The 27,870-nt window shown below is 35.8% G+C and overlaps 1 protein-coding gene across 5 annotated transcripts in view; it reads right to left on the reverse strand.

The window, feature by feature from the left end:
* Nars2 (asparaginyl-tRNA synthetase 2, mitochondrial) overlaps positions 1-27,870 on the reverse strand; it is a 128,762-nt gene that overhangs the window by 85,424 nt on the left and 15,468 nt on the right. For all 5 annotated transcript variants that reach the window (XM_058578571.1, XM_058578570.1, XM_046442076.2 and 2 more), the window contains one exon: positions 25,842-25,922. In XM_058578571.1, the coding sequence (XP_058434554.1) occupies positions 25,842-25,922 (81 nt within the window). The remainder of the gene's footprint in view (positions 1-25,841; positions 25,923-27,870) is intronic.

Raw genomic sequence — 27,870 nt, forward strand, 5'->3', positions numbered from 1 at the left:
TAGTGGATAAAACTGTTCAAATCAAAGCAGTGGCACCAAACTACAGGTATAGTCATCATGTACCATCATGTACTCAAAATGAAAAAATAAAAAATAAAAAAGCCAGTTACACTTAAGAAGCCATTTGATGAAGCCATTTCAATGATAAATTTTATCAAATACTGTCTCTTATATATCTTTTTAATATTTGGTGCAACACAATAGGAAGTATACATAAAACACTTGTGCTACAAAATGAAGTATGATGGTATGTGTCGGTCAGGTTTGTGTTACTGTGACAAAATACCTGAGATAAACTTAAAAGGAGGAAAGGTTTTGGTTTATGGTTTAGACCCTGGTCAGTTGGCTCTGTTGCTTTTGGACCTGTGTTGAGGCAGAGCATCACATGGTAGAGCAAAGCTGCTTACCTAATGGTGGCCAGGAAGTGAAGAGATAGTAAACGGGCCAGGATTCCAACATACTCTTCAAGGCCATTCCCCCCTCACCCTCCACACCCCTTCTTGTAGGCCTCAGTTCCCAAAGGTTCAACTTCTTCCTAAGAGTGCCACAGACTGGCAAACAATCCTTTAATACATAAGTCTTTGGGGGACATTCCAGATCCAAATTATTGCAGATGCCTTTATCAAGTAAAAGCACCTGTGTGATTGAGATGAGACTGCAGCGAGTTGCTTCATTTCATGAAATACCAATTTTAATTCAAAGAATGTCTAACATTCCTACCATGATTATTCCATCTTAAATATTAAGTGGATATTTCTCAAAAATGACCGATAGGGAGTCTTCTATCATTTCAAAGAAAACAGCTGACAACTAGATTTGGGAAAATGTGAACTCATCACTGTGAGTTTGATAACTTCCTAATCTTTATTTTTGATGACAGTGCAAAGCAATGTTTATGAATGTGATTTTTTTTTTAATATTATATGAGATGTGTCACCACCTGAAATTCTCCACAATTCAGATAATCGATGTAAGATGCTACAAAATCAGGTATAGGTGAAAGATCCAAAGCATACACTAGACCAAAGGATTTCAGTGTAACAGAGAGAGTATGAAAAGATCAGAATAAATTCATGATACTAAGTCATGGGAAGAGTGTTCTAGGCCTGAAGAATGTCCAGTAGACAGATCAGTAAGTTATGTATATTCAACATTGTAACTAACTATCATTTGTTGAGTTACAGTGTAGTTATCACAAAATAGCTACCATAATCTGAAAGGGCAATTAGAGTACTCCTTTTTCTAACTAATCTATATGATTATATTAATATACTCCAACCAAAACAACATACTATAAGAGACTGAATGCATGTATACACATACAAAAAGAGAATCAGCTGGCTTCTATAGTGCCAGACATTAATGGGAAGTACAAATACATGAAACAATACCATTCTTCAAACATTGTAACTAATGTTTAAGAAACTACCACTTTTTAAATAAAAATTTCTTTAATTGTACATGGACATGATACCTTTGTTTTATTTACTTACTTTTTTTTTTTAATGTGGTGCTGAGGATTGAACCCAGGGCCTCGCATGTGCTAGGCGAGCACTCTTACCACTGAACCACAATTCCAGCCCCAAGAAACTACCATTTGTTGAAGTACAGTGTAACTATCACAAAATACCTCAAAAATCTGAAAATTCTCCTAATTTTAAATATCCATTACTTCATTTAAAAATAAATATAATAAACCTATTACATGTTAACATGTAATGTTTTAAAATGTTTTTATGGAAAATAAATAATTTTTAAAACCCACCAAAAAAAAGCACCTTGAGGTCCTACCATAAAGTTTTAGTATAAAAGGATCTTGGGGGGCTCGAAATGTGGCTCAAGTGGTAGTGTGCTCAAATGGCATGCGTGAGGCACTGGGTTCGATCCTCAGCATCACATAAAAAAAATAAAGATATTGTATCCACCTAAAACTAAAAAATAAATATTAAAAAAAATAAAAGGATCTTGGGAAGTGCTGTACCAAAACCATCTGTCTCTCTCACCAGAAAGAAAAGTGAGTTTAACATAATCAAATTTTAAAATAAAGTCTTCACAAATACATGTCCAAGTAAAGAAATTATGGTCTTATGGTCTTCCAATCAAACCTCAAGCCTACTGCCAGAGTAATCTTTATAAAACTGCAATTTTGATTACTTTGATAATAGTATAAAAATCCTCTTCCCCATAGCCTCTCTTGGACTGGCATCCCAGGAACTGCATTTTCTGGCTTTTACCTTCGCAAATCCTTCTCTAATTCCATTCTTCACTCTAGTGATGTTCAGTTAGAAAATGCTCTTGGCAGATGGGGATACAGCTCAGTTGGCAGATTGCTTGCCTCACATGCACAAGGCCCTGGGTTCAAGTCCCAGCACCACCAAAAAACAAACAAACAAAACAAAAACAAAAACAAAACAACTCTCACTGATCCCTGGGTCTTTGCACATAGTACATATAGTACATAATCCCTCTACCAAGAAGTCCGCTATCCTATTCATGCTGGCATGTCCTTCAAGATTCAGATCAGGGCTGGGGATGTAGCTCAGTGGTAGGGTGCTTGCCTGGGATGTATCAATCCCACCACTGGAAACAATAACAACAAAAAAATCCACAACACTTTAGTTCCGAGATCACTTACTCATGAAGCTCTCTTACCGCTAAGAAAATAACCTCCCAACCCCAAGTCCATGCTTGGGCTATGAAAACATAAAACTGCTTTGTGCTTCTGTAATAATCTATACACACACACACACACACACACACATATGTAGATTATTATACGTGTGTATGTATATATGTATGTATGTATATCTCAATCATTCATTCATGAAAGTACTATAATAGACTTCAGAGAGCCAGAGCAATGATTAAGACAGAAAATGTTGTGGTTGGGAATGCACCTCAGTGGTACAGTGAGGTACATTCAACATGTGTGAGGGCCTGGGTTAGTTCACCAGCAAACCTCCCCCACCACCAACACACACAAAGAACAAACAAGAGAAGATGTGAACTCTCAAAGAGCCTGCATTCTCATGGGAAGGAAAAAAAGTGAATAGGTAAACTAACAAGATAATTACAAGTTGGAGCCTTTAAAGATCATGATAAAGAGCTTGATTCTTAAGAATTACAAGCAACCACTGAAATATTTTAAGCAGGGTTGTGGCACAATGTGCATAAAGGATTATTCTAGTGTCTGAGTAGAGAACAGAGAACATAGGGATAAGACTGTAAGTAGGAGATCAATCAAAAGGCAAGTAAAGAGCATCTTGAAATAGACTGGTAATACTGTAAACAAATGGAGAGATCAAGGATTTTTTATAGAAAGGAACCCTAAAAAAATTAAATGATAAATTAGATGTGGGATCTGGGGAGACAGGCCAGAGAACCATGAATTACGTTTTGACTTCTAGGTTTTTTTACGTAAGCAAACAAACAGATAGCAGTCATTTTTATGAAGTTAAGACTAAGAGGCTTTGGAGGGAAGGAATCAAGAGTTTTATTTAATACATATTAATTCTGAATGCACACTAGACATCAATGGGAAAATGTCAAGTAGGCAATTGGTTCTATAAATCTGGAGCTCAGAAAATAGAGGCTGGAACTGGAGATAAAAGGTTGGTAGAAGTCAGTATGTAGTCATACAGTCTTGAAACTGGGTAAATCACCAGGGGATGGATTATGGATGAGTGCTTCTCACTGATGATGAAAATGTTTCCTAGAAAATAATTAGGAATTTATAGGGGCATTTAGTGGGCAGGAGTCAAAGATGTCCTGCAATATATTCAAAGTCCTAAATAAACAAGACTTTTTAGACTGCAGTCTTTCAAGTTTTTCCTGTTCTGCCAGACATCTGTCTGTATAGGTGATGAGTAAATCAATCAAACAACACAGATCTGAGCCACCTGACAGCCATTACTTTTATCTAATTTATATAATAATTTTCAGTATGCATTTTGTTTGGATGAGACTTTTCGGCGTAAACCAATACAAAGGACTACTTAAGAGTCCTGTGAATCTTTTCTATCTTAATCTATGACTTAACTAACTTTTCCTGGTCATATAAAATTTCTAGGAGCAATACAATTTAGTTCAGCCTTTCTCTATCATGTACAACAGAAAAAAACTTTGGTAAGTTGTTTTGCCATTGGAAGACAGAAAACAGCAGTCAAGAAAGGGAAAACCAAGAACAAGCAGAAATTTTAAAATGTGTGTAGCCCAGTGAGTTTCATATCACAGGGGTCTAAATCCTTTTTTTTTATTTGAAAATTCCCAAGAAAACAGTAAATAAATATTTTGAATTGCCCTCCAGTTATCTGTTCTCATAGCAGAACAAATATAGATAAGTAGTTTCATGATCTCAAGGGAATGAAATAGAAAAACCCACACAAATCTGACTGTCTTCATATAAAATGTAACAAGGAGAGAGCAAGCAGAGTTAGCTGTGCAGTGGAATACAATCAACAATGGAAAATTTACTTGACCCAATAATCATCAAAGCACTCACAGCATATTTTATCTCCTTTTGATTTTTCCAACTTCTACTTTGTCCCCTCACTCTCACCTTTTCCTTCACTCTATTTATTTACAATCCTAGAGAGGAAAAGTGGAGAACAAAATATATAAATATGAAGCATGCCACAGAAACCTAAGAGGGCTAAAATCAAAATAGCATGCTACCATTCAGTTCATCTTAATCTGCAATTTCCTTTAAAGATCATGAAGGAAAAGGAGAATGCTCACCATCTGTGTATTCCACATCACCTGTGAATATTCTATTTTCTTTCTTTTTTTTTTTTTAAAATATTTATTTATTTATTTATTTTAGTTTTAGGCGGACACAACATCTTTGTTTGTATGTGGTGCTGAGGATCGAACCCGGGCCGCACGCACGCCAGGCGAGCGCTCTACCACTTGAGCCACATCCCCAGCCCCTATTTTCTTTCTTGATCCCAGGTAAGTGCTTATAATGAGGCTTTACCTTCATGATGCAGATAGTAAAGAATTCAAGAACCTTTGAGTTATATAAGACCTTACTTCAACTTCCCATTGGTTTAAAACAAAAACAAAACAAAACCAAAGCTTAAAAGAGAGTAATAAGCATTAAATGTTAAGCCAAATGTCATACACCACTATTTTTTGGCAAGATCTGTAGTAGAGTCCAGGTTTCTCAGTCTTACAATTGCCTTTTTTTTTTTTTTTAGAATTTTTTAATATTTATTTTTCAGGTATCGGCGGACCCAACATCTTTGTTTGTATGTGGTGCTGAGGATCGAACCCGGGCCGCACGCATGCCAGGTGAGTGCGCTACCGCTTGAGCCACATTCCCAGCCCTTACAATTACCTTTTTTATATACCACGTTGTTCCTATATTTTTTTTCCTGTATTCATGAAATGAATCCACAGTATTCAAATTATCTTTTTTTAATATTTATTTTTTAGTTTTAGGTGGACACAATATCTTTATTTTTTATTTTTATGTGGTATTGAGGATCGAACCCAGCGCCCCGTTCATGCCAGACGAGCGCGCTACTGCTGAGCCACATCCCCAGCCCATCAAATTATCTTTTTTAAAAAGTGTATTATTTCAGGGGTTGGAATTCTGGCTCAGCAGTAGAGCACTCGGCTAGCACATTCGAGGCCCTGGGTTCAATCCTCAGCACCACATAAAAATAAATAAATAAAATAAAGGTATTGGGTCCAACTACAACTAAAAAATATTTTAAAAAGTGTATTATTTCAAAGCACAGATTCTGTATAAAACAAAACATAGGGACTAAATCTGCCATAAAGTCCCCAAAGATTTTCAGTTTGGTAGTTTCCTGTTTTCAAGCTGTGGATAAGAAATCTACAAATTGGGTTACTATCTTTGCTAAATGAATTGTCCTGACATGCCATTAGACTGCCATCTCAAATATAAAAACTAAAGCCAGTGGAAACAGGCTCAATAAATAGGCATTCTACTTTGCTGTGTATGTTAGCTTCAAGATTTTCCAATTATTAACAAGCCATAAGTGTAGGCCTATTGCTGATCTAATAGTTTCAAATAGTCCAGCTTATGTTCTCATACTTTCTAATCACAAATGTGTATTTTGGTGTACTTGAACTTCTCAAATAAAAGTAACTGTTCTTAAAATAAGCGTCCAATTATATTCCAGAACACTCACTAACTAGAAAACCCACTCTCAGTCTTGAGAAAGGTTTTATTCTGGAAAGTATTTGAGCAAAAAGAAAGGAAGTTGTTAGTTCAGACTGTTTGTAAACATCTGCTTTCCTGCTGAGCAGTCTGAGAAAGAGAAAACAAAGAAGAAAAGGAGCTTGGAGTCCCCAGGATTCAAGGGTGAGGCTGTGCAAAACAAAAGGTGAAGAAACAGTGCTGACCCCCCTCCAAGAAGAGTTAGTACAGCTTCTTGAAAAGATGTAGGATTACCCCATATGAAATGTTACATGGGTTACCATATTTAGGGAAAACAATGGGTTTCCCCACCTTTGAAACAAAGGATCAACTTCTTTAAAATTATATATATTAGATCTCTCTTCTACTTTGTCATCTCTGAGATTTATAGAACCTCCTAGCGCAGATACGACCTCTGGAATTCCCTGCATACCCACTTTGGCCAGGTGACCACATCCCAATCCATGTTTGGAAGGAAAACAAACTGGATCCTGCTTGGGAAGGGTCCTACCAAGTCCTGCTCATGACTGAGATAGGTGTTCAGACCACAGAACGAGGTTGGATTTATTACACATAAGTAAAGGGAGCCTTAATTTCTAATAGGGAGAAACAACGGATCTCAGCTCCAGGTTTCATCAAATTCACTTTGAAAAGACTCTAATAATGTTCATAGTGATATGGAAAAATCACATCCTGAAAACTGATCATCAATATAACCCAGACTACCTTCCCTCTGGTTGTTAAATTTGATGCCTGTCAGGTATTTCCCTGTGGAAATTCACATAATCAAAGGCAGTTACTTGGGACAAATAAATACTGTTGTCTAGCATATTCTGGAAATTAATCTCTGGAAATCTAATAATGATGTTACCACTTAGAAGTAAAAGATTTACAACAAACTCTGAAAGTAGAAATTGAGTACAATGAGACAAATGCCTGAATGGAAGGGATTAAATATTCTGTTAGTGCATTAAATAAAAGGGACTGTAAACCTGCACAACAAGGAGGGCAGAAGCTCAAATGGTCCCATTCCGGCTAGCTGGATCTCAGACCCTACGGGCATGAGTTGCATGGCCTGGGTAAAGAACTCTTGCAAAACTGTGTCACAGATATTCCCAGCAGTTAAGGGGCCTCAAGCAAGAGCACCCAAAGATCACGTGACCTCCTTCCCTAGGAACCAATTACATCTCATGCCTCTCTAGGGGTTTCTGTGTGTGTGTGTGGGGGGGGGGGGTGCAACTGACCTTCTTGGTGAACTATATCTGGATGCAATGAAAGCCAATACTTTGAGAAGATATCTAATCAAACAGTGCTTGCTATAGCCTGAGCCAGTGTCTGATGGTATTGAGACTTTACCTGTCAGTTGAAGTGGAACCTGCACTTTGGTTCAACTGGCTATCTCTTTCACCCTGGCATTTTCTCAGATCAAATAAATCTCTTCCCCAGGGTCATTTGATCCCCATATTTTTATAGATTTAATTAAAATTCCTCAAGGGGGGGCTGGGGATGTGGCTCAAGCGGTAGCGTGCTTGCCTGGCATGCGTGCGGCCCAGGTTCGATCCTCAACAACACATACAAACAAAGATATTGTGTCCGCCGAAAACTAAAAAATAAATATTTAAAAAATTCTCTCTCTCCCCCTCTCTTTAAAAAAAAAAAAAAAAAATTCCTCAAGGGGTTCCTAAAGAGTTTAAAGACAGGAATCAGCAGCAAGTTTTGAATCAGTTCTCTTTTGGTGATCTATAATAAAAATGTTAATTGGATTAATTAATCAAACATAATCAACAATGAATAATTAATTATATGAGATAAACTCAAGGAAATTGCAAAAAAAATAGATGAAATTAACAGAATGATAAGTAAAGAACTAATCACATTTATTATTACCCAATAATTGCTGTATTGGTGGAGGGGCAAAAGGATAGTCAGTGTAGATAACAAATAATTGCATCAGGAAGATGGGGGCTGATTCAAGAGGAAATAAAATGCTAATACCCCCAGAGTACTTCCCCCTTCTCCACCTGTTACCAAGGTTACCTGCCTCCAGGGAATTGTTCCTCTCTATAAGGAGTTGTTAATGAGAAGCCCCTGGGTGACTCCCTTCCTGCTTGTACCCCTGGGCAGCTTTGTTCTTGTCCTTGGATCATTCTATCTTTTGGGTCCTATAGGCAGGATGGGAGTAGGGGGTATGAGAACAAAGGAGATTAAAATCTATCCTTTAAATAAAACGTTTTGCTCTTGCCTCAATGTTTCTGGGAGGGGGGGGTGTTCAATCTTCAACAATGAAGGAATAAGACTGGAACCTGATTCTCAACACCTGTATCATTGGGAGTCATGACTATAGTTAGATGTTACATAATACCATGTATGGGAGGTCTTATTCAACTACTGATGGAAACAGCTCTCACCAAAGTCCAGTCTCACATCAAAATAATCCTTCTGGACTGGGGCTTTGGCTCAGTGGTATAGTGTTTGCCTCGCATGCATGAGCCCCTGGGTTCGATCCTCAGCACCACATATAAATAAACAAATAAAATAAAGGTATTGTGTCCATCTACAACTAAAAAAAAATTAAGAAAAAAAATCCTTCTGTACTAGATACAGTTGAATACAAATATCAAAAGATGTTATCCAAATTTAAAGCAAAGAATTTATATAGATCATATAAGGGGGGGGGGGAATTGTAATATATATATTTTCTTTTATATCAAAGTTAAACCTGTAATGCTAATGGAGCCATCTTAAGTTAGGGAAACCATATAGTCAGAATGGAGCCATTTAAAAATTCTCTAACAGGTATCCAGTCACAACTTCAGTCCTTTTCTGGGTCTGCTCCAATTTGAAATTAGCTAATCACATTGACTGTACCCCTGAACTCTTCCTCTCCGGAGGGAGGAGCAGTGATTGTTAGGGATAAATGCTGGTGGACTGACTGCATGCCCCGGGGTGCTTGTTCATCGGGGTGCTTGTTCATCGGATTCCCTTTGGGGGTGCAACATTTTGTAGAAGTACAAGTTCAACTTGCTGACTAACTTCTGTGCACTTGTTTGACTGGTCGTGGTACACCTCGGTTTTATCCCAAGTTAAGAAGTGAATTACAACTCTAGAGGGAGAATGCGGAATGTAGCCTGAGGAGAATCAGAGCTTCTAGGACAAGAATCCTCAGCACTGTTCCTTTGCTAGTAAAGCAATAAACCTTCTTTTTCCTTTTTCTAAAAACTGTGTCCTCATTGGCATTTGGGACAAGGACCAAGCTTTTAATAACATGAGGACAAAGATAGATATGATACAGTCACATTTCCCAGCCTTTTTCTGGAAAAGGGAAACCTACTTTGCAGAGTTATGTCCCCAAATCACAACAGGTACTTAACTGAACACAACAGGTACTTAATAAATACCTATAAAACAAAACCACAATAAGCGTTCTGAATCTTTGTATCAAATTTTTTCCTATGAAAGCTAAACCCTTATCTCTATACTATCCCCAAATATAAAAAAAAATTAATCTCAACCAACAGTTACTACAAGAACATCATTTTCTTGCACTTGCTTCATGGAGGAAAGTAAATTACTGATCTATGGAATAGAAGGGCTTGACTGTCCTTCACCTCTGGCTATGGTACTTAAGGATAAGCCATTATAAGAAATTGTAATAAATTTTACCATTTTAAAGATTTCTATAATTTTTGGGGGGATCAAGGTATCTACTGAAGTCAATATTACCATGAAATACTTCCTACAAAATAAATGCCCCATTTCTAACAAAACCCCATTTCCACAAATAATTATATCTGGCACTGGCCTTAACAAATATAAGCTCAGTAGGCTTGTGTGTGTTTATGCAGCTGACATTTTCTTTTTTTTTTTTTTTAATGTATGACAACTTAATTGAATTCTAATGTCCAGAAAAGCAACATCAAAGTTTAAGTTAAACAAGAACAACAAAACAAACCCAGATCTATTTTTCTACTTTAATTAGCAATGGAAACAACTATTCATAGAAGAACTGTCTCCACATTAAAGATTCAAAGACCTCTAGCAGAGATGAACTAGTCAACTACTACTTCTGGGGAAATGTAGGCCAGGAATGAAGATAAATTTTCAAAAAGTATGCCACTGCAGCAGATATTCATATACTATTTCCTAAATATATTCAGGATCCAACCAAATTTTAGGATCTACTGCTTCAGCTCTGCCAAAAATAAGTGTCCACCAGGTTGACAGTGATAGACTTTTTAAACTAGCTTTTCTTCTTCTGTACCTGCTCACTGCCCCCAAATTATTCTTCATAGAGCAGCTAGGATGATCTCATTAAAATATAAGTAATTGTATTACTTTGCTTCTGCTATGATTTGGATATGGTTTGACGGAATCTCCAAAGTTTTACTGTGTTAAAATGTGATTCCCCATTAAGGGGGTGGAAACTAAATCCCACTATGGTGTTTAGAAGTGGGGCCTTTGGGAAGTGACTAGGATTAAATGAAATCATAAGGTGGAGCCACCATGATAGAATCCTGGTGGCTCTAAAAGAAGAGACAGATCAGACACAAACATACTTGGACACTCAGTCTCTTGCCAGATGATGCTCTGCATCACTTTGGGACTCTGTAGCAAAAAGGCCAAAAAGACTATCACTGGATGCAACCCTTTGACCCCTCACTCCAGAACCATGAGTACAAATAAATTTCTCCTAACCTGATCTGTGGTATTGTGTTATTAGCAAGAGAAAATGAACTAATACATTTGGAACATTCCAAAGACTTCCTATCCCAGTTAAAGTTCTTATAATGTTGTTCCTAGTGGAAATGTTTTTGATTGTCAAAACTGGGAAGAGCTACCGGAATTTAGTTGGTACTGAGTGTTAAATATCCCATGGAGCATTCATGTTAGTGAAGTACATGAATTTTATTCTTTTAATATAATCTGAATTTTCCAAAATGCATTCTCTGTGAAAATCAAGGGAAAGCTATACATTGTTGGACACAGAATTCTATCAAGAATTATCCCCCATTTAAAGTCTCACTACCAATATCAAACTGTTCATGCTATCTGAGATACCAACATAATACACCTATAATGAGCCTTAATTTATAGCTGTCAGTTAGCAACTATATAAACTTTCTACATAAAGATTACTTATATTCTTCTACACAATGAAAAACACTAATTATTGGTACTTTATTTCTTCTTTTTATTAAGGAGTAAGCACTGTACTTTTATTTATGGGTACAAAAAATTCATGATATATACTGATATTTCATCTTTAGAGAAAAAAGGAATTATTTCAATATATTTGTTACTTTTTAAAAAGTGTTGCACCTAATAAAGTTGAACATGAATCTGCACATATTTCCAACCTTCTATACAGTCACTTGTTGCTTAATGTCGGGGACAAATTCTAAGAAATATGTTGTTAGGCAATTTTATCACGGCGCAAACATCATCAAGTATACTTCTACAAACCTGGATGACATAGTTCGACCACCTGAAGTGGCCTCTTTTTTCCCCATCTAACTTTTTTTTTTTTTGTACTAGGGATAGAACCCAGGGGTACTAAATCACTGAGCCACATCCCCAGCCCCTTTTTACTTTGAGACAGGGCCTTGCTAAGATGCTGAGGCTGGCCTTGAATTTGCAATCCTCCTGATTTTGGCCTCCCAAGTCACTGGGATTATGTGTGCACCACTGTGCCCAGCTACAGCAAACATGTTTTTTTTTTTTTTTTAAATAGGAGTATACGCGTAAATAACTTATAGTAAATACATAAAACATTTAACAGTTACTTATTACCATTACCAAGTATTATGCTATACATAATTGTATATGTAATACATTTTTATATCACTGGCAGCACAGCAGATTTGTTGACACTAGCATCACCATAAACAATATGATATCACCAGGTGATAGGAATTTTTCAGCTCCAATATAATCTTATGAGACCTTATAAGATCATATATGTAGTATGTCTCTGACATAAACATCACTAGGTGGTGTATGACCATACTTGTGTGACGTCAGTTCCCACTGTTCTTGCCCTCCTTCACTATGCTCCATTTACACCTGCCTTTGAGGTTATTTCTTGAAACTTTCAGGTAGCTCTAGCACAGAGACTTTGTACTTGCTGTTCCTTTTTTTTTAAAATAGTTTTTTAATATATATATTTTTAGTTGTAGATAGACACAATACTTTTATTTATTTATGTGGTGCTGAGAGTCGAACCCAGGGCCTCATGGGTGCTAGGCAAGCTCTCTACTACTGAGCCACAACCCCAGCCCCTTGCTACTCCTTTTAACTGGAATGTTCTTTCCCAGTTACCAACACTACTTACTTCCTCAAATCATCACGTTTTTGTTTGAACATCTTAGCAAGGCTTTCCCTGACCACCCAATTTAAACTAGAATGCCCTCCCCACTCAATCTCTTTTTCCCAGTATACTTTTCTCTACAGTACTACTCATTTATCTGTTCTGATTACCTACCGCCTGGTAAAACAAAATCCTCCTAAAATAGTGGTTTAAACAATATTACTGTCTTGCTATTACTACCTTTCACAATTCAGTGGATTACCTGGGTTTAGCAAGGTGGTTCTTGCATGGATTCTCTGTATGTGGTTACTCAAATGAGTTCTGGTAATGAAGTCATCTGAGGCTCCTCTAATGAGCTAGATATTCAAAGTAACTTCTCCCATCATAAGTGTACTACCTCAGATGATAGAGCTCAAACAGTTCGTGGCTAGCCAGGCATGTGACCACACAGCCTCCCACATGACTAGTCTGAGTGTGCTCAAAGGATGATGGCCTCAGGATAGCCAGAATGTTCATATGATAGTGACTTGCTCCCAGAACTCATGTTGCAGAAGACCAAAGGAAGAAGCTGTGGGGATTATGACCTAGACAAGGAAACTTTATTTCTACCATGTTTTATAGGATATACAAAACCAGCCCAACCTAAGTGTAGGTGGGGACAAGAGAAGAGTACAAATATTAGGAAGCATAGTATGCTAGCTAGGAAGCTATCTTTGGAGATAGTGACAACAAAATTTATCATACTCTCTATTTTAGTTTTTAATTTTTTTATTTCCCTTCTACAAGGATGTACATTTCACAAGGAAAAAGACTTCTGTGTACTTTGTTCAGTACTATATTTTCAACATATTAGGTACTCAATATTAATTAGAACTACTGAATTAGATATGCACCAATAATTCATTTTATCTGCTTGCTTCTTACCACAATCCAAACTCCTACTAATTTAACTTTCTGAAAGGGATTTGGGGTGAATGTGGCTAATTCTGGAAACAGTAAAAGACAAAATTGAGACAAAAATCAAAGATGGAAACATCAAAAAGGGTCCTGTGGACATCTCTCTGATCACCCCAGTACCTAGTTTTTCCTTGTCAGAAAGCTCTCTTAAAGCACTTACAAAAAGCAAATCATGATTTGACATTTAATTATTCTGTATAAATTATTCTGTAAAATTACTATTATAAAAGGTAAAACCCAATTAAATATTTAATTATTCTGTGTGGATAAAAAAAAAACTGTACATTTCTTGAGGCCCAGCTTATTTTAATTAAACAATTTTTAAAATAAACTTCTCAAAGGCTGGGATATAGCTCAGTTGGTAGAGTGCTTGCCTTGCATGCACAAGGCTCTGAGTTCAATCCCCTGCACCACCAAAACAAAACAAAACAAACAAAAAAAAACCTATAAACTTCAACAGAGGACCCAATACTCATTTGTGCATACTACTATGTAATAGGAAAAAAAATTAACTAGCTAGCTAATGAATTCTCTTCATTGGTAAAGGCAAAGAAGCTAGAAGTTTGAGAAGAAAAAAAGGTATTGATCACAATCACCTAGCCTATCAATTCTGTGTCTATATTTAGTTATTGTTCAATTTAGTTCATTAATATTTTCAATATTGACTTTCTATTAGCATTTTAGTATGCTTCTAAATTTTCCATGCTCACACTGCATCTGAGACCAATTAAATACAAATTTCTGGGGGGTAGTATCTAGATATTCATACTTCTTAATGTTCCTAGGTAAATTTAATATGCAGTCAAGTTGATTCTACTATCCTGCATTCTACTGTTATGTATAACTGATTAGAAGAAAAAAAGATTGAGAATTGCCAGGTGTGGTGGTGCATGCCTATAATCTCAGGAGGCTGAGGCAGGAGGATCACGAGTTCAAAGCCAGCCTCAGCAACTTAGCAAGGCCCTCAGCAACTCAGTGAGATCCTGTCTCTAAATAAAATGGGGAAAAAAAAAAAGGGCTGGGGATGTAACTCTGTAGTTAAGTGCCCCTGAGTTCAAACCATAGTACCAAAAAAATATTGAGAATCATTGCCTTAAACTCTCCCTTTCCCTTATCCCAATCACTAGTGTTCTAAGGTGGGGAGGGGGAGAGGAAGTGAAGTTAAAAAAAGATTTTAATTTACTCAAAAGGAGACAAAAAAAAAAAAAGGAGGGGCATTTATTTTAAAATAAAGGCACAAAATAAGATGGCTAAATAAAAAAACAAATGCATAAGCAATCACAATAAGGACTAAGTTAAATCAACAAGAAAGCAAAGATTCAGATTTAATTTTGAAAAGCATCTGAGCTATATGCTGTTTTCAGGACATATCTACAACATAAGACAAAGAAAGGTTTAAAAGAAAAGTAAGAATGATGGTAAAAAATTGTCAGATAAATACTGATCAAAACAAGTTGGAGGCTAGGCGTATAGCTCAGCGATAGAGTACTTGCCTAAGCATGCATGAAGCCCTGGGTTCAGCTGTCCAGCACAGTAGAAACAAACAAGTTGGCATGGTTAAATGAATATCAGACAATAAACCATAGGCAAAAAATATTGCTAAAAAAGAGGGCCACTACATGATAAAGGATGATTAATCAAGAAACAATTCTATACTTGCATTACCTAACAACATAGCCTCAAAAATATAAAGAGCAAACACTATGAGAAAAAACTAAAAAACATACCAAAGGATTATAACAGATCAATAATTGACAGATAAATAAATAAAAATAAATTAGGGCTGGGGTTGTGACTCAGTGGTAGAGCACTTGCCTAGCATGTGTGAGGCCCTGGGTTCAATCCTCAGCACCATATAATTATAAATAAAATAAAGGTTTCCAACTGTAACTAAAAAATAAAATATTAAAAAAAATGATCAGTGAGCACATTGTAGATTTGATCATACAATTAATACCCTTTTTCTAATAGACATATATTGAATATTATACCCGGCACACAGAACATTTATACCAAAAGACAATATTAAGTACCTGAAAATAAATATAATAAAGATATTAATAATCTTGATAAAGAAAATTATTAAACTATATTGAAAAACCACTAAAGAAAACCTAAGTATACAAAGTGATATATCATGTCCAGAGATAGAAGACTCATTACCATTAAAACACCACATTTTCCAAACTGTTCTATACAATCCATATTATTCCAGTTAAAGGTCAAATAGGGTTTTTCGAAGCTTGACAAGAAATTCCATAGTTTATATGGAGGGGAAAGAATTAAGAATAGGCAAGAAACTCCTAAAATAAGGAGGGAAGATTTGTCTTCCTTTCATCAAGACTTATCGAAGAGCAATGACAATTAAGACAGTAAGCTAATGGCACAGGGATATTCCAATAAGCCAATGGAACAACAGAGCATACAGAAATAGACATATTTCATAAGTGGAATTTTGATTTGTGATACAGCTGGCCATTCCAATCACCAGATAGAAGTAAACTATTCAATAACTGGTACTGAAATAATTAGTTATCCATTTAAAAAAAATTAGACTTATAATATCCAAAACTCAATTCTAGGTAAACTGGAAGACCTATGTATTCATATTCATACAAACTACAAAACTTTAGGAAGTAATGTAGAAAGGTTTTCTTAAACAAAGTACAAACCATAAAAGACTAAAACTTGATTACATTTAAAATTAGAACTCTTTTCATTAAATGATAGTATAGAGAAAAAGGCAAGGCACAAACTCAGAGAAGACATCTGCCATAACACCATCAACAACAGATTAGTAATATCCAGAATGTGAAAACAAATCTCTATGAAAAGACAACCCAACAGAAAATATTACAGAAGAGGAAATGAATGGCCAATATTCATAAGAAAAGATTCATAATCTCAATAGTTATCCAAGAAAAGCAGATTAAAACCACACTAAGGTTCCTTTTTCTACCCATGAGATTAGCAAATTTAAAAGACTTTGAAAATAGCAGATGTTGGCAAGGATGTGGAACAGCATACCCTACTGGTGGGAGTTTAAATTCTTTCTTCCCTTCCTGTGAAAATTTGGATTTATTTATTAGTAAAGCTGAAGTTAAGAACATGCACTTCCCCCACCCTGTGTACACCATGGAAGGTATACTGAAATCACCCAGAATCTAATGCTTAAGTCTTATTTCCAGCGATTCTGATTTAATTAGAACATAGTACTGAGAGGGGGGGAACCTCACCACAAAAGCTATGATTCCATTTGTATGAACTAAAAAATGTGCAAAACTAAATATTTAGCCTAGGGGTATATTCATGTGATAAAACTTTTTAAAATAAGAAAAAGCATGTGAAAAATAAACACAAAATTCAAGATAGTGGGAGAAGAGAGATGGAATGGGGAAGTAGGGGATCAAAGGTACTAATAATATCCCTGTTCTTAAGTTCAATACTGGTATAGGTATGTACTCTAAACTGTCTACACAGTTTGCATTATTTGAGAGATCTACAATATTTAATACAAATGAGTTAAGCATTAATAACAGGTTACTTGTGCACAACAAAACAAAAACCAAACCAAACAAAAGTAGTACTGTACAGTGGCTGCCATCAGTAGGCTGAGTAAATGTTATCTTTTCTCCCTTGGGAATATAAAAGGCTATGTGTAAAGAGTGACCCAAAAGAAAGAGCAAGGAAGCTTTATTTCAGTGAGGCACTCATTCTTTAGAGTTGTCTGTTATCTATTTACTCTACAGACAATAGACTTTGTTTAAAATACAGTTGTGCCCTTTACTGCATGGCTTTCGACAAGTTTTTCTGAACCTTGTTTCCTCATCTAAAACAACAATGATAATCCATCAATGAATATTTATGGAGCACCTATAGCACCTACCAGTATACTAGGTATGATATACAAGGAAAACATATTGTTTCTGACCCCCAGAAGGACAAATAATTCCTACTTCAAAGGCTTGCTGCAGAGATCACATACTATCTATCTGTAAAATAAAGTAACTTGACATGGTATCTAAAATATATTTGGTATTTAATAAATGTTACTTTTCTTTCTTTTTTCTCCTTGAGTTATTACAGCTAATAAGTTCCTTCTGTTTAGTGGTACACACACACACATACACATTATATATTATTACATATTATATATGATATGTATAATATACATACACATGAGTGAAGCAACACAAATGATAGTAAAATTATATGCAAGTATTACTTGACTTAATAACATACTATAACAATGTTGGATATTGCTATTAGCTTAGATCTATTCTCAGGTTAAATGCTGGTGTCTAAATAAAATAAGAAGTACTTTAAAATTATGAACCCAAGGATAAATAGATTCAGATTTCATAGTATCTTTTATATTTATAAGGATTTGACTTAAAATATATCCTTGTAATGCTCACAGTTTGGTTTTAATATGGCTAGCTTTCACATTCACATTGTTTGGGTGGCATTTACTATAGTAGGATCTTGTTTTTCTCTTAAAAATATAAATTCACATTGTTGAGAGGGAAAATGGAAATAACTTTGTAAATCAAAGAGCATTAGCACAGTACTTTTTACAAAAAAAAAAAAAAAAAAAGGAGGCTTAACAAATATATATAGGATGAATCAATCCTATAATTTTAGTCCAGTTTTGTGGCTGAATCATTTTAAGAATGTACTCCACTTGGTGAATATGTGGAATGGAAGAAATAGTTCAGTCTTTGGAAAGAAGTAGCCCTAGGCTCTATCAGTTCATAATCTGAGGCTTTTTTCTCTTTTAGTCATGGTGTTAAATCACAAGATTCTCACTTCACAGAGGAAGTGGCAAAAACACAACATGGTCAGGAGCACAATAGCTTCTTGAGTCAGTTCTTTTTTCAGTGTCCTAGAAAACAAACTTGCTTCTCTGAATCCAGTGTGGTATTTTCTTTTCCTCTTTTAATTAAATTTTTTTAAAATTAAAAAGTAATAGGGCTGGGGACATAGGTCAGGTAGTAGAGCACTTGCAGTGCATGCAGAATGCCCTGGGTTCAATCGCCAACACCACAAAAATAAATAAATAAATTAAATTAAAAAGTAACATATCAAATTAAAATTGAGAAAAATTTAAAAAACTGGTAACATACTCTGAAAGCTGACTCATATAAATAACCCCTTCATGTATTACTGGCAGTAATAAAAACTAGTACAAGCTCTATAAAGAACAAATCGTCAATCAAAATATAAAATACATATCTCTTCTGAGTAATTACTTTTAGAACCCTATAACTATATTCACTCATGTGCAAATTGAGTATATATAATAATATTCAATGCAGCACTACTGATAATATTAAAAGAATGGAAACAAAATTCCATGAGTAAAAGAATATGGTCAATGCATTAAAACACATGTCTTGATACACAGGAACAAAACACACCCTTGGAAGGAGCAATAGGAATTACTGATAAATAAAAAAAGGAAGGCCTAGAGCACTATAATTAGTAAGCTACCATATATGTAATAAATAAATATATGAAAAGATTTGTATATCTTTGTGTAAGCAAACAATATATCTGGATGACTAAATAAGAAATAGTTAACAATGATTACTTACAGGAGGAACAGGACAGCTGGGAATTGGGAAGAGAGGAATCTGACATTTCACTTTGTGCTTTTTTTCTCACTTTTGAATTGTGTACCTTATACATATATTATCTTTTCTAAAAGTAATATATGAATAGGATAAAAATTCAAAGAATATAAAAGAGTAGACCCCATGCCCCAGGGTTAATGTAATTGAGAGTCTATCTTCCTCAACATGTTCAAGGGTTAGGCATTTTTCACATGTAGAATCTGAACCTCTTTAGTAGAAACAGACATCTCAACAGGATTGAAAATGACTAATCTTAAAGTTGAAAGTTCTGCAAAACTAAAACAGTCTTTAGAAATTATTAATTAGCTCAGCACAGTGGCACACGTGTGTGATCCCAGTGATTTGGGAGGCTGAGGCAGGAGGATTCCAAGTTCAAGGCCAGACACGTGGGTGGGGTGGGGGAGATATCAATCAATAAGTACTTATATGTTCTAGGAAGTACTCAGCTTTTCCCCCAAAGAAGCATATATAAAATCTAGATGGGGAAACAAAGTGATGAATAAGAAACATTTTGAAAAACAATGGAATCTTAAAACAGGCCACTGTGACTGAATACAAGAGTACAACAGGAGTTGGAGATAAAGAGTTTAATGTTAGCTGAAAAAAGTGGTTTATTTGTTTTGTTTTTCTCAGAAGAGGTCTGACTTGTGTTAGCCTACATATCATCTAAAAAGTTTTTAAGAGTGTAAGGCCCAGTACAGGGGAGGGGTGAGGGGAAGTTTAAAAGAAAATGGGTTAGAATAATTAAAAAGTGAAAACATCAAGCAGAATCCAAAACATGATATGTTCCATAAAATTTACAACAACCCAAATTCCTGAGGGGTGGTAACTTCTTACTATCATTTCTAGAATGCACACTCGTTTAGAAAGGAGAAATGCTAGTGTTTACATCAGCCTGATCTTGTATACTATTTTCCTTATTTTTAATTAGCTCTTTGAAATTTTCATACATATCAACCACTTAAACCTTACAACCTATAAATACAGTGTTATTTACATTTTGCAAGTGAGGAAATTGAGGATCCTGGTAGTAAAAATAAGTCAAAAAATGACTAGTCTTTTTGTGTGCATGTGTGGGGAGGTGGGGGATTGAATTCAGAGGCACTCAACTCAACCATTAAGCAATATCCCTAGCCCTGTTTTTGTATTTTATTTAGAGAGAGGGCCTTGTCTTAAAGCCTTGCTTTCACTGTGCATGGCTTTGAACTTGTGATCCTCCTGCTTCAGCCTCCAGAGTTGCTGGGGTAACAGGTGTGTGCCACCTCACCCGGCTCAAAAACTGACCCATTAATTTCTGGTATGTTTGTGTGGGAAGCTTCTCAGACCCATTCCTCTGTGAAACTGGTAAAAATGAACAGTAACAACAACAACAGACATTTAAATTCTCTGGCCATGATCCTAAAAGCATGCAGTAAATAAAGAAATATCTATTCAGGAAAATCTACTAAAACTTGATAAGGACTAAGGTGTCTGCTTTGTTTGAGCCAGAGCCCATTCCCTCCTAATCCCCTCACAGCACGGCATGACAGAAACTCCACTCCAGGATGATATAGCCAAGAACAAAGGTTCTGTTTACGCCAATCCCAGGTGGAAGGCTCTGTCCCCAGACCATGCATGGGATATGGTTTCCAGGTCAGCAGAGGCAAGCCCAGGAGACCTGGGGCTGCTGTCACCCCCTCCACTGAGTATTCAGCTTCTAAATCAAGATGTCACGCAGAGAATCATCCACTGTCCATGCTTCTAGCATTAGAGCTCTGGCTCTAAGATTTTGCCTGGGCAGGGTATCAGGCCATAAAATAGAGGTTGGATCCCTCCTCAAAGGCACTGACTTTATTTGCAAAAGAGTGTGGAAAACTTCTCTAACTGAAGGGTTCTCTCCAACACTGGTGATTTGGTAAAAGGTAATCAGAGATTGGCAGATCCGTTGGAGATAAAGGTTAAACTGTAGATCTATTGGTGTGCCAGAGACATACTGGAAAAGCTAAAGAGCCCTTTCAAGGTCACAATAAATCTCACACACTGATTTTGAAAACTATCCCCTTAAAGGAGTTTGAAATTGACTGGATCCAGTTTGAGATAAAGTTTATGCTCTAGGACACTGTTAAAACATTGGAGCAATCACACTACATGTGGTCAGGGGAAGAAACAGCCAAAGGAAACCCTGTCCAAAGAAGTGCCATCTCTGGGCGATTGTGGGTACACCAAGCCTGTGCCTGAGGGCAACATCACAGCCTTTACACTGCTGAGGGTTGGGAAGACTTGTATGTTCAATACATAAAAGTATTCCTGTGACTCAATCAACAACAAAAAGACAAAGGACCCAATTTAAAAAATGGGCAAAGTACTTGGATATTTCTCCAAAGAAGATATATAAATGGTCAATGTGAAAAGATGCTCAACACCCTTAGTCATTAGGCAAATGCAAATCAAAACCACAATGGGATACCACTTTGCATTCATTAGGATTACTATAAATCAAAGACATAAAAAATAACAAGCATAAGCAATGATACAACAAAATTAGAACCCTCATATGCTGCTGGTGGGAATGTAAAATGGTATAGCCTCCTTGGAAAATAGTTTGGAAATTTTTCAAAATGTTGAACACAGTTACCATATTACCCCTAAATTTCTTCCAAAACAAACGAGATAATGTTTATCTCCATCCATAGAATCTTTTCATAAATGTTCTCAGCAGTAGTACACCACAAATGTCCATTAACTGATAAATGGATTAAAAAAATAGTACATCCCCACAATGAAATACCAGTTTGATATAGAAAGGAATGAAGAAAGGACACATATACAACATGGATGAACCTCAAAAACTGTGTTAAATCAGAGATGTCAGATGCAAAAGACCATATGTCATATGAATCCCTTTATATGAGGTGTTCCAGAAGAGGCAAATCTATAGAAAGTAGCATTGTGGTCAGAGCTGGGAGTAAGAATGAGAAGAGACTGCTAATAAATACATTGGCTTATTTCGGAGTGATGAAAATGCCTTCAAGTTAGAAAGTGGTGAATGGCTGGCACCACTTTCTGGATATACTAAAAACTAGGGAGTGGTATAGATATAAGTGGGTAACTGTCATAGTATGTAAAACATGTCTCAAAACATTTTTTTCCTTAAACAACAACAACCAACCAACCAACCAACTAACAACAACAACAAAAAAAACCCCAAACTGCTCCATAACCTCATTCTTAAAGCTAGCCACCTTTATTTTCTATAATTTGCCAATATGAACCTTCAAATCTGTTCACTCAGAGTCTAATAAAACCCCTTCAGCTCAACTTAACTTTCCAATTCTTCTCACATTGTTCCCCTTACTGGGAATACCTTTCCTAAGATATAATTAAATCACATGTTCATTTTGAAGATTTTTCTGACCAACTCAATTCTCCCTGACAATATTTTGCTATAGATGTCATATCATTTATAATTGGTAATACTGTAACCTCAAATATATATAGTCTCACCTATTCCTCATCAACTTCTAATCTGCCACAGCTCTAATTCTTGCCTTCTCTTGTATCTTCTCAGAAACAAATTACAGATATGTCTGAATTTCTGATGGCATTTCACTCTGATAAACCCATCATAAATTGAAGATACCATAAATTGAAAATGTATTCAATGCTCCTAATACACTGAACATCACAGCTGAGCCACATAGTACATTGTAGAGTATCGTTGTTTATCCCCAAGATCGTGTGGCTGACAGGAAACTGTGGCTTGCAGCTGCTGCCCAACATCATGAGAGAGTATTCGTATCACGTATTGACAGCCTGGGAAAAAGATCAAAATTCAAAGTATGGTTTCTGTGCTGGAGAATAGTAGCTCAGTGTTCGATTCCCAGCACCACAAAACCAAAACCAATGTATGGTTTCTGCTGAATGCCTATCATTTTTGTACCATCATGACATTAAAAAATCAGTAAGTTGAAGTATCCTAAGTTGGGAACAGTCTATAGTTGCTTCAGGATTGTAAAAACCAATCATAATTTTGGAAACTCAGCTAGGACCTTAAGACAAAGAGGAAAAAGTATACAAATAATAAATGCATGATAAATAATATCAAGGATTAAAAAAAAAAAGCATGTTCCTTACTTTATCAAATCCTGCCAAGTCAGCAGGTTTATAGGCCAGAACCTCAATTACGTCTTTCTATCCCTCATAACATTTAGCATAGCACTTGAACACAGAGGTATCAAATGTCTGCTGAAAAACAAATAAATGCCTTGAATGTGACTTCTTACAGCTACTCAGTGGTCCCCAAATCTTAATATCCACAGTCGTAAATGAGGAAATGTGGAAAAGAAAACAAAAATGATAAGGCATATATTCAGTTCTCAATAAGAGTATTAGAAGTTTAAGTTCTTACTATACTTTTTAAGGTTTTAAGGTCACCTCTTACTGATACCCTCAAACCTAAATTTCTATTAGCCATTTTTATCTTAAAAATGATTACTGACACTTCAATGCTGTCACAGGAAAAAAGAAGGCTGTTAAATGAAGCAAGATTTTTTTTTTTTTTTTGAGGCGGGGTGTTACTGGGGATTGAACCCAGGACACTCAACCACTAAACTATGTCCCCAGCTCTTTTTGAGACAGGGTCTTCTTGCTAAATTGTCCAGACTGGCCTTGAACCTGCCTCAGCCTTCCAAATAGCTGGTATTACAATTGTGCACCACCACACCTGGTAGAGAAGCAAGAATTCAAGAATTTAAATACAAAAGTTCCACTTCTTCAGACCCACTTCCCTAAAAGTGGTTGCCAACATTCATACCCCTATGCCTCTACTAGTAGCCAGGAGGAAATTAAGAATGAATCTTGTAAGGACACAGGTGTGTAAGGTGTATGAGGTGAAAATAAGAAAAAATACTGCTTACAAAGGCAGAGCAAAAGGTGAGTCTTGGTATCTGAACTTCTGAAAGCAACAAAGATAGCAGGCCATACATAACACAAAAGTCACAGATGCTGAAATCTGATCTAGACCCTGACTATAGTAGGATCAATGAATTCAAGAGCATGTCTTTTCTAGTACTCTAACTCCATTATGTAAAATTCCTCTCTCTGGCCCTGAAATGATATGAACTTCATTTTTCATTTATTTAGCTTTAGAAATACATTTTTTTCCTCTTCCTATTCGTATTTATGCAGTAACTTTCCTTTGGTTGTTTAGCAATCAAAATACACAGACTGTAATCACTCAGATCTACTTAAATTTTCCTGGTAGTATAGAAATTATCTCCCAATTTATCATTATTTAAGTTTGTTTAATTTGGGTCTCTTTTAAAATTCCCTTATTATTTGTAAAAACTCCTTGAAATTATACTTTTGCTTCTCTGTTTTTTAACATTCCATAGTTTAGATAAAAGGATCATGAAATGCATTTAAGGTTAAGTAATTTTTCTTCCCTTCAATATTCACAAAGAGAAAATAAACACCTAGAAAAGAATGTTTTTTAGAATACACTATTATTTTGTCATTTGCTAACTTCTTTGAACTCATATATGGATGCTAACACTTCCACTTTAAACATTCAACAGGTTTTTTAATTCTGCTTTTTCCAGAAGGTTAACTACCATCCAGATTTCTTCAAGTATGAAGAAAGACAACATTTGATTACTATTCCTAATAATAATGACTTTAATACGTCAGGACAACTTTTTCCAATGAAAACTTTGTTCAAAAATATAAAGAGAAAGCATGGTTATCAAGAGCCAGAAAGCCCTAAAACTGAGAAAGCAGTTATATACACATCTTGTCAGCTAATAAAATCAACCGAATGTTTAAAGAACCACCTTGATATTTACTAGAGTTAAAGAATTCAGCAAATAAATAAAATACAAAAAGCACAACTCATCAATTTAGTTCTCTTTGTCTATCAGTATGTGACTAGCTAATGACTTTTTCAGCTGTAAAACTAATAAATGAAAGGCTTTCAACTGACTATAAGAAAAGTTGGAAATTTTTTTTTCCTGCAAGAAGGGCAGGCTGACAGTACCTGACACATAGTAGGAAATCCAAAATGGTTGTTAAACAAAGAATTAAACTAAAAACCTTAATGGGGTATATACACAAATCATTTCTTATGAAAATGTAATTTTTTAAAAAGAATCTGAAAAAGAAAATGATATTTGTATGTATACTTTTCTATTTTATTCATCTTTTTAAATACTTTTTTTAGCTGTAAGTGGACACAATACCTTCATTTTATTTATTTATATGTGGTGCTGAGGATGGAACCTGGTGCCTCATATATGCTAGGTGAGCATTCTACTGCTGAGCCACAACTCCAGCCCTTTTATCCATCTTTAAAAACATGATTTATGTTCAAGCATCAACTGATGGTTGAATTTGCAGAATATCTTATAATCCTTATTAATCTCTAAATTTCTCTAATTAACCATTTCAGTGGCTTAAGGAAAGCAAGTAGAGTACTAAATTAAAAATTTACTCCTTTTAGTCACAGTATTAGTAATATGGCTAGTAGGATAGGGAGTCAGAGCAGTTGTAATGAATATTAAGAATTACTACAATCAATTTCAGGTGCTACCTATGGTCTTCTTATTAAATTTAAAATGGGGTTAGGGATATAGCTCAGTTGGTAGAGTACTTGCCTCAAATGCAAAATCCCCAGCACTACAAAAATAAATAAATAAGTAAGTAAGCAAACAAACAAATAAATAAATAAATTGAAACAAACCCTCAGGAGAAAAATATCAAACAACAATATTTTTCCAAGATGGGAAATAGAACTCACCTCAACTCGGAAAAGCTCTCCAGCCCCCTCACAGTCATTGGATGTAATTATTGGAGTATGAATGTGCACAAAACCACTGTTCTGGAAGGAAAAGAAAAACACTCTTTTCAAGATGTCTGCACATGAAAAAATTCCAAGAATATACACTGTGTTGTTATACTATTAAAATGGAACTCTGAGAATGCCACATCAAATCCCCCCAACCTTCCAAATATGAGGTTATTGAAAGATGGTTGAGTATTTTACTACGCACAGAAGCACAAAATTTTTTCGATTTGGAACAGACTTAGAAATTAAGTTCTCCAATATCTTTATTTCAAAGATAAGAAAGCTGAGTCCCTGAGAGATTTAGTAAATTGCCAAAAGCCACATAAATAGTCAGTGGCTAAGCCAAGGTTGTAACCCCGCGCCCAGGCTCTGTATTGCTATTCCCTCCATTTTCTACTTCTCTAAGTTACTGGTGATGGTTCAACAAACACACATGTACATGCACGCATGTGCGCGCGCGCGCGCACACACACACACACACACACACACACACACACTCAACCAAGGTTAATGCATAGCAATGCTGCCTGTATTATTCAGGGAATACAAAGAGATCAATATGAAGTTCAGTTATGTGAGAATAAAACCTCAACTGTGATAAACCATCAAAAAGAAAAATTAAGGCTAATAGGGACTAAAGAAATGCACAGCAAGAGAGGCAGAAATGACTAGTGGGAAGTCTCTGTCATTCGATCTATGGCACAATGCACTGCATGTAGCACAGACAGTGTATTTCCTTGGCCTGAAGAGTATTCTGAGCAGCATCAAGTCCATCCATCACCAAGGCGCCCAACGGCAGTTCTTCCGATCAAAACTGAGACTATTTCCATTAGTAAACCACAAAAGCTGTTGCTAGTAGGACTGAAATAACCCATCAACTTCAAGGCTACACTTCTTTCATTGTGACTATGTATGAAGGCTAAGGTTATAGTCAGTATAGATGTAGAAGGTAGCTAAAAATAAATTTGTAATACAAAGCCAGAATAGCATGTGTTTAACGCAAAATTCTAGCCTTGAAATCAATACAATACACTCACATCTATGCTAAATTCTGCCTATCACCAGTAGAATATAACATCTCCAGGCATTGTCAGGGATCTCCCAAATATGAACTTTTATAATTATAATTATATTTAGCCAATGACTTATGATATAGGCTGATTAAATAGTCAAGCTATAAATTAAGCCCCAGAAAGTATTCAAATATGTACTTAACCTGAGAGCAATGTGCCTAGAAGTGCTGCACAGAGCACATTATAGAGAACCATGGAAATACAATCAATAACATTACTTCATAAAATTTTTATCTCCTAGGAGCCAAGAATTATGAACATGAATCATTTATTCCACATGAATGTAAGCAACTATGAGCATGAGTGGAGTAAACAAAGAAAGGAAGTGAAAAATTCAAAGGAAATGAGGGTGGGGAAGGGGAGGTAGAGCGAGAGGAGAAAATTTAATTGCTGAATGTAATTATCAAAGTTAGAACTGGTCAAATGCCACCAGGAACAGCACTGTAAACCTGAGGTCAATAATTATGGGATTCAAAACAAAAGTCACACAGGAGTAGGAACCATTTTTAATACTTAACGTCAAACCTTTACAAAATGGGTCACTATAGCTTTTTAAGCTTTAATGCTGCTAGCAAAGCTTATCGAAGTCTCTAACATTACCAAAGAGCTATAGATGAGAATACAAAGGAAGAACAATACAGCAGTGTACACAAAGTCCAAAAAAGAGAAAGTGGGAGGAAAAACAGATAAAATGAAAGTCAAGTGCAAGGAAAGGAGGAATGCTGTCAGTATCTGCTCTAGAGAGGCTACCAGTATTAGGTACTTATACCACCCCAGAGCAAAGGGGTTTCTAAATGGAGGTATGAGGGCCAGAAAAGGAGCCAAAAGTGGAAGTAAATGCTTTACCCAATTGTTAGACTCCACCTGCCACCTCCAGATTGAAACAATTTGATACACATTCTAGAAAC

Source organism: Marmota monax, unplaced genomic scaffold (assembly GCF_021218885.2).
Source record: "Marmota monax isolate L192 unplaced genomic scaffold, Marmota_monax_Labrador192_F-V1.1 WCK01_AAM20220418_F8-fsc00068, whole genome shotgun sequence".
NCBI lineage: Eukaryota > Metazoa > Chordata > Mammalia > Rodentia > Sciuridae > Marmota > Marmota monax.